General features: G+C 40.5%; 1 protein-coding gene across 1 annotated transcript in view; it reads right to left on the reverse strand.

Moving 5' to 3' along the window:
* The window catches only part of erbb2 (erb-b2 receptor tyrosine kinase 2), a 22,597-nt gene extending 10,442 nt beyond the window's left edge, over window positions 1-12,155 (reverse strand). Inside the window, exons 1-8 of the mRNA XM_017483481.3 lie at window positions 11,838-12,155; window positions 4,089-4,240; window positions 2,249-2,417; window positions 2,009-2,149; window positions 1,800-1,868; window positions 623-738; window positions 395-536; window positions 48-176 (exon numbers count right to left, since the gene is read on the reverse strand). Coding sequence (XP_017338970.1) covers window positions 48-176; window positions 395-536; window positions 623-738; window positions 1,800-1,868; window positions 2,009-2,149; window positions 2,249-2,417; window positions 4,089-4,240; window positions 11,838-11,931 — 1,012 coding nt within the window. The 5' untranslated portion in view covers window positions 11,932-12,155. The remainder of the gene's footprint in view (window positions 1-47; window positions 177-394; window positions 537-622; window positions 739-1,799; window positions 1,869-2,008; window positions 2,150-2,248; window positions 2,418-4,088; window positions 4,241-11,837) is intronic.
* Window positions 12,156-12,737: the final 582 nt, after the last annotated feature.

Below are 12,737 nucleotides of genomic sequence, written 5' to 3' on the forward strand. Positions count from 1 at the left end.
GTAGACAATCAGGATATACACTTAATTACTCACACACACACTCCTACCTTTTGGACACTCTCCTTCACACTTCTCACATTTCTGTGTCTCCAGGCCATCTGGTTGGACAATGATGACCTCCTGATTGGCTTTGGGGCAAACCATTGTGCATGCTACATCCATGGCTAAATAGTTATCTATAGATAAAAGATTTTTTTTATGTATGACAATAAATAGAATTAACAAGAAGAGCTTTCATTTTCCTGCATTATTTTAATGAAAATATCCGATGGCTCTGATTAGAAGCATTTGCACAATTTGCTTTGGTACAAAGTATAGCTGTATTTGGGTTGGGTCAAAGTTTTAACAGGTTTAACAGTTTTATTTTATTTTTTTTTAAAAAAGGACACTTTACTGGGACAGTTTTTCACACAGGTGGCGCCGAAGCTGAACTTCTTGTTGGGGTTTGGTTTGGACTGGTACGTCACCGGGTCATAGATGGCGGGAGGAGGGCAGTTGTCTTTGCACGTGCCGCTGTCGTTGAAGTGCCGACAAGTCTGAGGGGAAGGAAAAAGAGGATACAGGCTTACTCTAAGTTCAGGATGAAATATCCGAAAATACAGCTGGGAAAGGAAACACGCACCAGACAGTCGGAGTCTTTGGGCCCAGTGCAGCCGGCAGCACACTGCACATGACAACAGTCGCTCGCATCAGGACCTTTACAACGCTTACAGCCTGAAGTACAGCGCACATTTGTCACTAAAAAAACAACAACACGCAAACATACATAGGGTCAAACAGTAGAAATGTGGCTGTGACATTTGTCCTCATGTTCAAAAGTAATTATCATGCAGCCGTTAGCAATGAAATAACTACTGGGATTAACCCCAAATAAAGACCGGCTTTTTCTCTAGGATTTTCCTCGGATCTTCGTGGTTTTGTCCGAACGTCAAAGCCATGGTCTGCAAAAAGAGCTTACGAAGTGTCTACGGGGTCTCACCGTCAAAATGGAATCAGGAGGTCAGGAGAGGGGGTACAACATTAGACGTATCACAGAACGCCGTGAAGGCCGTCATCAACAAGCAGGAAAAAACAGAGCACTATGGTGACATCACCGAGAACAGGGCGTCCCTCAAAAATTTACAAAATTATCGCCGAGAAACAAAATCTCACCAAGAAAGTTGGTGCCAAGAGACCTACAGGCAACATTAAACTAGCTGCAGGAATATCTGACAAGTACTGAGTACTCTCTGCATGTGAAAACAAACAATGTCTTATATTGATCACATGCCAAGGGTGACGGGGTAGACTTGGCTAGACGGGAAAAAAACCAAGCTCAACAAAATCACTCCAAAACCATCTGCCGAAATGTGTTCCAGAAGGTATAATAATTATATAATTCCAAAAGATCTGTTTGGCACAAAAAAAGAAGCATGGTGATGGCAGCATCGTGCTTTAGGGCGGATTTTCATCAGCCAAAACTATGACAAACTATGAAAATATGACAGTGTAAAGAAAAGTTAATAATGTAACATAATAATAAAAACTATTTAAAAAATAATAATAATAACAACAACAACAACCCTAACGCTACATACTTTCTGGTAAAGTAGAAAGTGTAATATAATTAAACTCTGGTATTATTTTAATGTTTTGAACGTGTGCTCATTCCAGTTCTTGACATTAGATGAAAAAAACCTGCTTCAAAAATTTTCCAGCTATAATTATATTATATTATATTACATATATATATATATATATATATATATATATATATATATATATATATATATATATATATATATATATAAAATGCTTACGTGTTTGGCAGTCAGACCCATTGAGGCCCCAGCAGCCCCTGGAGTTGCATGATTGAGGACAAGCTGGACCTGTTAAAAAATGTTCAAAAAATAAATAAATAGCACGAAGCCATATGTAACATAGCTCAACATCATCATCAAATTATGCAATACTAATCTAAATATAGGCCTTGTAATGTCATGTAAAGGTTAAAGGTCATCATACTCACAGTAAGGCGCTGCTGACTGTAGATGCTGCAGTTTTCCAGTTAGATCCTGATCAGCCATGATGTCCTTCCAGGTGATAGACCGAGGGTTGGGGAAACACAGCTCGGGGTTGCCCCAGATGTAAACATCACCCAGTAAAATCTCTAGGGAGAGAACAATGCAGCAATGATTAGTCAAATACAGAGATTTGTTTTACTGGAATACATTTGTATAGACAGACAGGCAGACAGACAGATCTTTACCTGTGAGACTTCTGAGCCACAGCTGCCTGACGTCGATGTTGCCCAGAACAGCGAGCGCGTAACTCGAGTTGTACAGCTGACTGCCCCTGATGATGCGCAGGTTCTCCAGAGGAACCGTGGACACGGAGACGTGGGCTATCAGCACATAGCCCTGAACCTCCACTATTCCCTACAGAGAGAACGACTTAACTGTATCATCATCATCGTCACAACCATCAACGTCACCTTTATCTGTAATTTCATATTGTTGTTCTTGCTCATGTTAGTCTATATCTGTTAGCTCAACTTTACAGAACGGGGAAGCTGGCAATTTCATCCTATAATGTTCCAAGACACTGGTTAAAAAAACAGGTGAATTCCTCTGTCAGAAGTAATCATTGTAAAAGTGATACCCCGTGCTCAATATTGTAAAGAAACGCTAATATTGTAAACTAAAATTGGAAATCTAAAGGAAAGCTAGAAATATGAACGTGAAAAGCTGATATTGTAATAAACAAAAGCTAGACATGTAAAGGACAGTTAATAATGTTATATATATATATATATATATATATATATATATATATATATATATATATATATATATATATATATACACACACATACATATACACACACATACATACACACATACACGTAAAGAAAAGCTAAAAGGGCAAAGGAAAGCTAGACATGTAATGAAAAGGTAAATGTCTAAAGGAAAACTGATGATGTAAGGAAAAGCCAGAAGTGTACAAAAATTACATACCAGATAATATACAGAAAAGCCTGAACTGTAAAGAAAGCTGATACTGTAAAGGCAATCTAGAAGTGTAAAGGAAAGCTAAAAGTGTTAAGAAAAGAAAGATGTATAAAGAAAAGCTAAAAAAAAAATTAAAAATAAAAAAAGTGTTAATTAAAACTTTTTAAAGGAAAAGAAGAAATGTAAATTAAAAAGGGGGGATAGGCATGGAAAGGAGAGTCGAGAGTGTAAAAGGTGAGCTGACAGTGTAAATATAACCTGGAAATGTAAAGGAAAGCTAGAAATGTAAAGCAGGGGTGGTGTAAAGGAAAGCTGATACTGTACAAAAAAAAAAAAGATAGAACTGAAAGCTAAAAACTGATCTTTTTAAAGAAAAGAAAGAAAGGTTACACAAGACAGCTGATAATGTAAAGAGAACTATAAACATAAAGAAAATATGATGCTGTAAAGAAGAGCTGATCGTGTAAAGAAAGACAAAGTGTAAAGAAGAGCTGATGGTGTAAAGAAAACTATAAGTGTCCAGAAAGTACGATACTGTAAGGAAGAGCTGAGAGTGAAAAGAAACTAAACGTGTAAATAAAATCTGATATTGTAAAGAGCTGTTAGTATAAGAGAAAATATGATATTGTAAAGAACAGCTGAAAGTGTAAAGAAGTGCTAGAAGTGTAAAGAACATATTATATTGTAGAGAAGAGCTGGTAGTGTAAAGAAAGACTAGAATTGTATATAAAATCTCATACCGGAAAGAAGAGCTCATAGTGTAAAGAAATGAAAAGTGTAAAGAAAATCTGATATTGTAAAGAAGAGCTGATAGTGTAAAGAAAGACTAGTAGTGTAAAGAAAATACAATACTGTAAAGAAGAGCTGGTAGTGTAAAGAAATGGTAGAAGTGTAGAGGAAAGCTGACAGTGTCAAAGAAAGATAGGAAAGATAAACATTGTAAAAAACAAAACCTATGAAATGTAAAGAAAAGCTAGAAGTGTAAAAGAAATTTGAGAGGAAAGCTACAAGACGTTTCATCTCTCATTGCTGTAAATTGTCAACTTAATTTAATCGAGTATGAATGATTTCTTGAGGAATGTACAAGTCTACAGTTACCTCGAGGAAGGAAAGATCTGGCATCCCTTGCAGGTGTGTGATCTCAAGGTTGCCGTGGACGACCTGGCAGTCGGTGTAAAGGAGTCGCAGCATCTCGTAATGGTTCTCCAGACTGGAGGGCAATGCCAGCTTCATATCCGTGCCCAGACATACTGTAGGATCAACACAGGTCGTTATTAAGAGTGTCGAGTGACCCGTAATCCTCGACTCGAAACATGAACCCGTTTCCTAGACACTGGATAATCCTAGTACAACGCTAACAAGGATTTATTTTCCAGACAACCGACAGTGAAATTCAGACGAGACTCAAACCATGACCAAGGTGCAGGTCTGTTATAATTAGTGCAGGCTCGGGTATCACCAGTATTGTACGTAAACCGGATTTACGAAACAAAACAGGAGATGCGAAAGCCTCTTGCAGAGCCGGAAGTGGATGAGATCTACAATTAAGGTCAGCCGAGGGTCACATTTTTTTTTTTTAATGTTCCTATTCTATTGTTTCACAATGTCATAGGCATGAGTTCTGACTAATACTTGATTCCAATTCAATAATGACAACAACAGCTCTTTAAGATGAACGTCAACGTCAAATTGTATATTTTGCATAACAAGTTTGGACCGAGAACGTCCCGCCGAGGAATTCCTCTCATGTGACGACTATACTGCTCACCGGGTGCCGATACTTTGTGTAGTGCAACGGATGGGCTGCAACAAGTAACTATATATCTACAAAATGAACTACCAAACGTCCACAAAGACGTAATGATCGGGGGAAAACTCCGGGTAGACAAAATAATCGATCTTGTTTACACCACAGTGTGTTCTCGGCAGGAATGTTGGCCAAGAAAAACATGAAGCGTCTCGTATGTGGATTCCAAAAATGTTGCCCTACTGGCAGTGCTACTTCTCTTCCATGACATCAATTTGTCAGCCATTGTTAGATGAAGTGCTCTCTCGCTCTCTCACACACAAACACACACATTACCTACTGAACACACACAACTAACTTCAATAACACCACGAAATGGACAAGGTCTGCAGGACATGATGTCACGGTCACTGACAGACAAAAAGTCCCTCTGCTAACTCTCTAATATCCAAACCACACCCCCAAACCCAACATTCCCTCACAGGGCTATCAGTGTGTGTGTGTGTGTGTGTGCGTGCGTGTGCGCGCATGTAGGAACTGGCTGTTGGCCTTGAATAGAATCCGACCCACTTCCTGTCTCCCCTCACACACTCCCCTCCTTTGTCCGAGTCTTTTTCTGTCCCCCTGCCTCTAATTTCACTCTCGATCTCTCTGTCTGTCTCTTTCTCGCGCTCTCTTCACCCCAATCTGTGTCCCTCTATCTCTGTCTGTCTCTTTCTCTCTCTTTCTTCACCCCAATATGTGTCCCTCTATCTCTGTCTGTCTGTCTCTTCCTGACTTTATCTATGTTAGTTCCTGTGTGTCTCTCTTTCTCTAGGTCTGTTTCTCTCTCGGTCTCCCTCTCTCGGTCTGTCTCTTTCTGTATCCGTCTCACTCTCTCTCTCTACCCCAATCCGTGTCCCTCTATCTCTGTCTGTCTGTCTCTTCCTGTCTTTATGTATATTAGTTCCTCTGTGTGTGTGTGTGTCTCTCTCTCTCTGCTTCACTAGGTCTGCCTCTATCTCTTTATCTCTCTCTGTCAGTGTCTCACTTTATGTCTGTCTTTCTGTATTGATGTCTGTCTCTGGTAAATGCTACATGGAAAAGAATTAGCACGCTGAGGTAAAAACATGCGCACACGCGAAACACAAGCTATTGTTATTGGCTTGGCAAAAAAAAAAGAAAAAGAAAAAGAAAGAAAGAAAGAAAAAAAAACATACATAAACAAAATCTGAGTGATAAACAGCTTTTGACACCAAAGGATTTATTTACATTCGCAGGAAATGAAATGCGTTTTGAAGCGTTCCTCTGACAGACTTTTCGGCTAGGTTTTGATGCTAAGAATGAATTGGATTTTTTATATTTAATACAAAATAAATGGAGGAAAAACAAGTAACAACTTGGGGAAAAAAAACAACAAAAAACAAAACAAAAAACAAAAAACAACAACAAAATCAAAGCAGCAGGATGAACGCATAAGAAAAATGTAATAAAAATATTTCTACAACTTCTGTAATAATAATAATAATAATAATAATAATAATAATAATAATAATAATAATGTACTGCTATAGTATAGTATGTTACCAAGATACGGTAATATTTTGTTAGAGATATATATTTATGTATACATTCATACACACACACACACACACAGTATCTCACAAAAGTGAGTACACCCCTCACATTTTTGTAAATGTTTAATTATATCTTTTCATGTGACAACACTGAAGAAATGACACTGTGCTAAAATGTAAAGTAGAGAGTGTACAGCTTGTGTAACAGTGTAAATTTGCCGTCCCCTCAAAATAACTCAACACATAGCCGTTAATGTCTAAACCGCTGGCAACAAAAGTGAGTACACCCCTAAGTGAAAATGTCCAAAATGGGCCCAATTAGCCATTTTCCCTCCCCGGTATCATGAGACTTATTAGTGTTACAAGGTTTCAGGTGTGAGTGGGGAGCAGGTGTGTTAAATTTGATGTCATCACTCTCACACTCCCTCATACTGGTCGCTGGAAGTTCAACATGGCACCTCATGGCAAAGAACTCAGATTCAGATCCTCAGAAAAAAAGAATTGTTGCTCTACATAAACATGGCCTAGGCTATAAGAAGATTGCCAAGACCTGACACTGAGCTGCAGCACGGTGGCCAAGACCATACAGTGGTTTGACAGGACATTTTCCACTCAGAACAGGCCTCGCCATGGGAGACCAAAGAAGCTGAGTGCACGCGCTCAGCGTCATATCCAGAGGTCGTCTTTGGGAAATAGACGTATGAGTGCTGCCAGCATTGCTGCAGAGGTTGAAGGGGTGGGGGGTCAGCCTGTCAGTGTTCAGACCATGCGCCGCACACTGCATCAAATTGGTCTGCATGTCTGTTGTCCCAGAAGGAAGCCTTTTCTAAAGGATGATGCACAAGAAAGCCCACAAATAGTTTGCTGAAGACAACCAGGCAAAGGACATGGATTACTGGAACCATGTCCTGTGGTCTGATGAGACCAAGATAAACTTATTTGGTTCAGATGGAGTCAAGCGTGTGTGGCGGCAACCAGGTGAGGAGTACAAAGACAAGTGTGTCTTGCCTACAGTCAAGTATGGTGGTGGGAGTGTCATGGTCTGGGGCTGCATGAGTGCTGAAGTCACTGGGAAGCTACAGTTCATTGAGGGAACCATGAATGCCAACATGTACTGTGACATACCGAAGCAGAGCATGATCAGTCTGCAGTATTCCAGCATGATAACGACCCCAAACACACCTCCAAGACGACCACTGCCTTGCTAAAGAAGCTGAGGATTAAGGTGATGGACTGGCCAAGCATGTCTCCAGACATAAACAACCCTATTGAGCATCTCTGGGGCATCCTCAAACAGTAGGTGGAGGAGCACAAGGTCTCTAACATCCACCAGCTCCGTGATGTCGTCATGGAGGAGTGAAAGAGGACTCCAGTGGCAACCTGTGAAGCTCTGGTGAACTCCATGCCCAAGAGGGTTAAAGCAGTGCTGGAAAATAATGGTGGCCACACAAAATATTGACACTTTGGGCCCAATTTGGACATTTTCACTTAGGGGTGTACTTACTTTTGTTGCCAGCAGTTTAGACATTAATGGCTGTGTGTTGAGTTATTTTGAGGGGACAGCAAATTTACACTGTTACACAAGATGTACACTCCCTACTTTACACTGTAGCAAAGTGTCGTTTCAAAGGGGCTCCTTTCGCCGAGCCCCACACAAATTTATGGAGATACTAGAGATCCAGATCCTTTCTGCCTCTGGATGGAGCTCAAATCTTCTCTAATTCCAGACTGCTGGGACTACGGCTGCTCCTAACGCCATACAGACTTCATATAAATCCATAATGAACTTTTTCACACTATCTGTTGTTACCCAGATGAGGATGGGTTCCCTTCTGAGTCGGGTTCCTCTCAAGGTTTCTTCCTCTTATAACATCTTAGGGAGTTTTTCCTTGCCACCGTCGCCACTCAGTGGCTTGCTCAGTTGGGATAAATTCACTCCTTTAATATCTGTTTACCATGTTGATATTTCTGTAAAGCTGCTTTGAGACAATGTCTATTGTAAAAAGCGCTATACAAATAAAATTGAATTGAAATTCAGTGATGTCACAGGAAAAGATATCATCACATATTTACAAAAATATGAGGGGTGAACTCACTTTTGTGAGATACTGTGTATATGTGTAATATATATATATATATATATATATATATATATATATATATATATATATATATATATATATATATATAGTGGGAGAGAGAGAGAGCGAGAAAGACAGTTAGAGATATTGAGAGAAAGATATTGGGAGATAAATATAGAAAGAGAGAGATATTGAGAGATAGAGAGAAAAAAAAATTGAGAGAGAGAGAGAGAGTTAGAGATAGTATGTAAATCAGCAGCTCGACAATGATCCCAGACACACCTTCACTTTGCACAGCACCACTACTCGATGACATCACACCCTCTGATGTCATCACTGTACCTGCCAATCCGACCAATCAAATCATTTACCACTTCAGCGCCTATACAAACACCGGCAGCTTTACAGAACACATCCGTCGAGCGCCTGGTCAGAAACGTTAAATGATTTTATTTATTTCACATCAAACATCCATTTCCAGAACAAATATTATTATTATTTTTTATTAAATATTAATATTATTTATAATATCATTGTAAATTATTATACCATGTTTAACTCTGCATATTTGTTTACACATTTAAGCAGTAAATTTGAAAGAAAAAAAAACAAGCTCGATGCAGCATCGCACTGTGTACTCTCTCTTTCACACACACACACACAATCCTTGAACAAACGAGTATTGCTCAACCAACAGGAAGAACAGGATCTGGACCGGCTGCGGAGTGTGTGAGTGCGCAGGTGATGGGTGCACGTACGCGCGCACACTCACACAAAGCGTGAATGCAGCAGCAGCACACAGATTCCGAAGTATGACACATTCGCACGAAATGAAAACGTCCGCACGCGCCCAACGGCCTCTGGCTTCCTGCTCAGAACACAAACGGCATCGTCACAAAAAGGCTTTATTCATCAACAGCGTACTTTTTGTCCGTTCATAGCTACCTTCAACGATGTGGAACGTCCGCCAAATAAGCGGTCACTTGTGACCGGGATACGTAACGGTCGCTCCCCATGGCGACTTCGTACTCTCTCGTGTTACTGAAAAACGGCAAAAAAGCCTCAACTCCTATTCCCTGAAGATATTAGAACGCGAATTTGGAACTAAACGCGTCTACATACGATACAAGTAACCTTAGAAAAACATCGTTATGGCATTTAAATGGTGTGCTTAATAGTACGGCCAGCGTGAGCGTGCAGAGCAGGGACACGAGAGTGCAGAGAAACTGTCACGTGTGAGAGACTGCAATTCAGTTCGGCGAGCACTGAGACACGCGCTGCACAGGAGTCAAAGTGCAACTGGTGAACGTTTTAAAACATAAAACTCGACGATTGATCAGCCGCTGTTGTTCCTTGACAATGAATGATTTGAGCGCAGCGAAAACAAAACAAATCGGCTTTCATTGACATGTTGGTCCATTTTCGCTTTTCCTACATTACCCACAATACCGGTCACCAACCTTCTAAACTACCTCCTGCAGTTAAGAGAGCAATGCTTAATAATCAAGCTAATACGGCTGTCAACAGCATCACATTCGTCCACTTGAAGATCGCTAACTAGCCAAGTCGCGTCGCATCTCTATAGCTCCGCTTCGTTCTGGGACTTTTTTCCAGATTTGCTGTCTCCACTATTCTACGCTGGATTTCTCATTAATACGGCGCTGAACGTCGCTGCAAAATGTTTTTAGGAGGCAACAGTGAATCCTGGACCACTATCACTTAGGTTTAAAGTCATTACAAAAAAAAATCCTCGCCTACTGAATGCCATTGTAACCGCACTAACAATAACAATGTCCCCAAGTTAGCATACAATGACTAACTTCTCACGGGTATAACAAAAAATACTGCCACGACCAGCATACTGGTTTGGGGGTTGGAAGAAATGGACTGGGGACAGGAACAACAGCTTGACTGACTACAGTGGCATTCGAGGCAGGAACTGGGCTTGAACTGGGTACAGGAACTGTTGTCCAACTGGGTACAGTGGAACTGGGATCAGGAACCGTAGTCCGACTGGGTACAGTGGAACTGGGGACAGGAGCCATAGTCTTACTGGGTACAGTAGAACTGGGGACAGGAACCGTAGTCCGACTGGGTACAGTGGAACTCAGGACAAGAACTGTTTTCTGATTGATTATACTGGCACTGGGGACAGGAACTGTTGTCCGATTGGATACAGTCAAACTTATTCCCACCTATTCTTTTACAAATCAATAACACAGACATACAAACACACACACAGACACACACACACACACACCTGTGTGCAACAGTCCAAGTTTGTTCCATGAGTAATCAAAACCCTGACACACTTGTGACCTTTGAAACTACCAGGAAAGAGTCCCTGTGTGTTTTACTGAGATATACTTTCAGTGTTGACTGAAAACAGTCCGATCAAACTTCCTGAAACCGCATGAAAGTTTTTTCATTCTAAAAATTTATGTATTTATTTATTTAAAGGATCACAGTACACTCTGAAACCTGCTTTACACGCGCACTAATCTAATCTTCATGACGCATCGTATCATGGCCGAGATTACATCTGGCACAAACACACACCGGGACACTTTGACTGGCACATGAACTTTAGGTTATTTGAATTTCTACACATCTAATCCATTTTCCATAAACTTCTTCATAAGATGGACAATCCGTATATACGTGATCTCAAAGATGATCGGTTAGTGTCACTGAGATTAACACAGGAGAGACGATATATATATATATTTTTTTTTTTATCATGTTCTGCATATCCTCCAGGTTTTTTCGACAAGTAAGGAATAAAAAATAATAATACTTTTTTTTATATACATTTTTTTTGTCCTCCTTATATAAATAAAACTGACTATCGCATGACTTTTGCAGCAGTGTACTGTATCGAATGTGTTTATGAACAACTGCAATAATAATTTATTATTTTTTTTAAAAACATGAACGCACCCTCATTCTTTCGCATTCACATCAGTGTTTGTTTACCTTGCCCAAACCTTGAGCTTTCTGTTTACGGTGCATATAATGGCAGGTTGTAAGGCAGGCGTGTGTGCGTGCGTGCGTGCGTGTGTGTGTGTGTGTGTGTGTGTGGACACTACATAGCATGAAGCAAAAGATCATATTACATTGCTTCTTATTGTGATTGCAGTGTGCCGAGCTGTGAGAGATAATAACACCACACTGATGTCTGAATAGCATGCAGCAACACTTACACTGTGGGTTTCTGTGATTTATCGACTACAGAATTATGGTAAAAAGTGCTTTATATCGCGATAAAGAGCGAGCGATATATTGGTGCAGCCCTTATTACTGAAACACACTGAAACTATGTAGCGTTAATGAGCGCTTTTTTATACAGCGTTGAGCTCTGAAAACACCGTCTGGCCACGTGGAGCTCGTATCGATGCGTTTTTTTATTGATAAATATTGATAAATATTGATAAATATTGAGAAAGGTTGCGCAGAGACCCACCTTCTCTCGCCGAGACTCTCGTCATTCCCAACAGCAGGAGCAGCAGGACGAACCGAAAACTTCTCGCCGCCTCCATAGGGCTTTCGGCCACCATTCAGTCCATATTCAGCCTCCAGGTCGTTATCTGCGGTATTAAACCCCCTTCAGTGATCCCTCCGAGATTTACTCAACCCTGAAACGACTCCCTAACTTTTCCCGAAACATAAATAAGTCGCGTCGGCTTTGTTTTGTTTTCTGTCCTGTCTCTTTCACCCTTTTCAATCTCGACAACTTCCTGCCGAGGAGCGAGCGAGTGAGCGCGCGTGCGCGCGCGAGCGAGCGAGAGAGGAGACTTGTCAGTTTCGGCCGCGGTGACGCGCGTTCCTCGGCCAAGCGCGCACTCGTGAGCGCCGCACGCCTCGGCACTCTTCAATGATTTGTTTGTTTGTTGTTGTTAAGTCCCTATTATAACTGCAGTACATCGAGAAGTGCACTGTATTTACTATAGTAAACGTTTTGGAATTTAATTAGCTACTCTTACTCTATCTATACAAGTGCACTACCTACAGTAGGGAGCATTTTCACACCTACACTATATCACTGGGCTATATCATGTTCCATACCTATAATCATATATGTATTTGATGTAGAATCATTTGGTGTCCAGTGCACTACACGCTCTATATAGTGCTCAATATTTAGCTCATGGCACCTACTGTACACTATAGAATGCATTTGATATAGAGTCATTTGGTATTCAGTGCACTATAGTTAGCTCACTACACTATATATTTAGGGTTAGGGGTTAGGGTTATGCATTTGATATATGTATTTGATATAGAGTCATTTGGTGTTCAGTGCATTATAGTTAACTTGTTACACCACATATTATGGCATCTACACTATATAGTGAACTATGCA

This window comes from Ictalurus punctatus, chromosome 13 (genome assembly GCF_001660625.3).
Source record: "Ictalurus punctatus breed USDA103 chromosome 13, Coco_2.0, whole genome shotgun sequence".
In the NCBI taxonomy this organism is placed as follows: domain Eukaryota; kingdom Metazoa; phylum Chordata; class Actinopteri; order Siluriformes; family Ictaluridae; genus Ictalurus; species Ictalurus punctatus.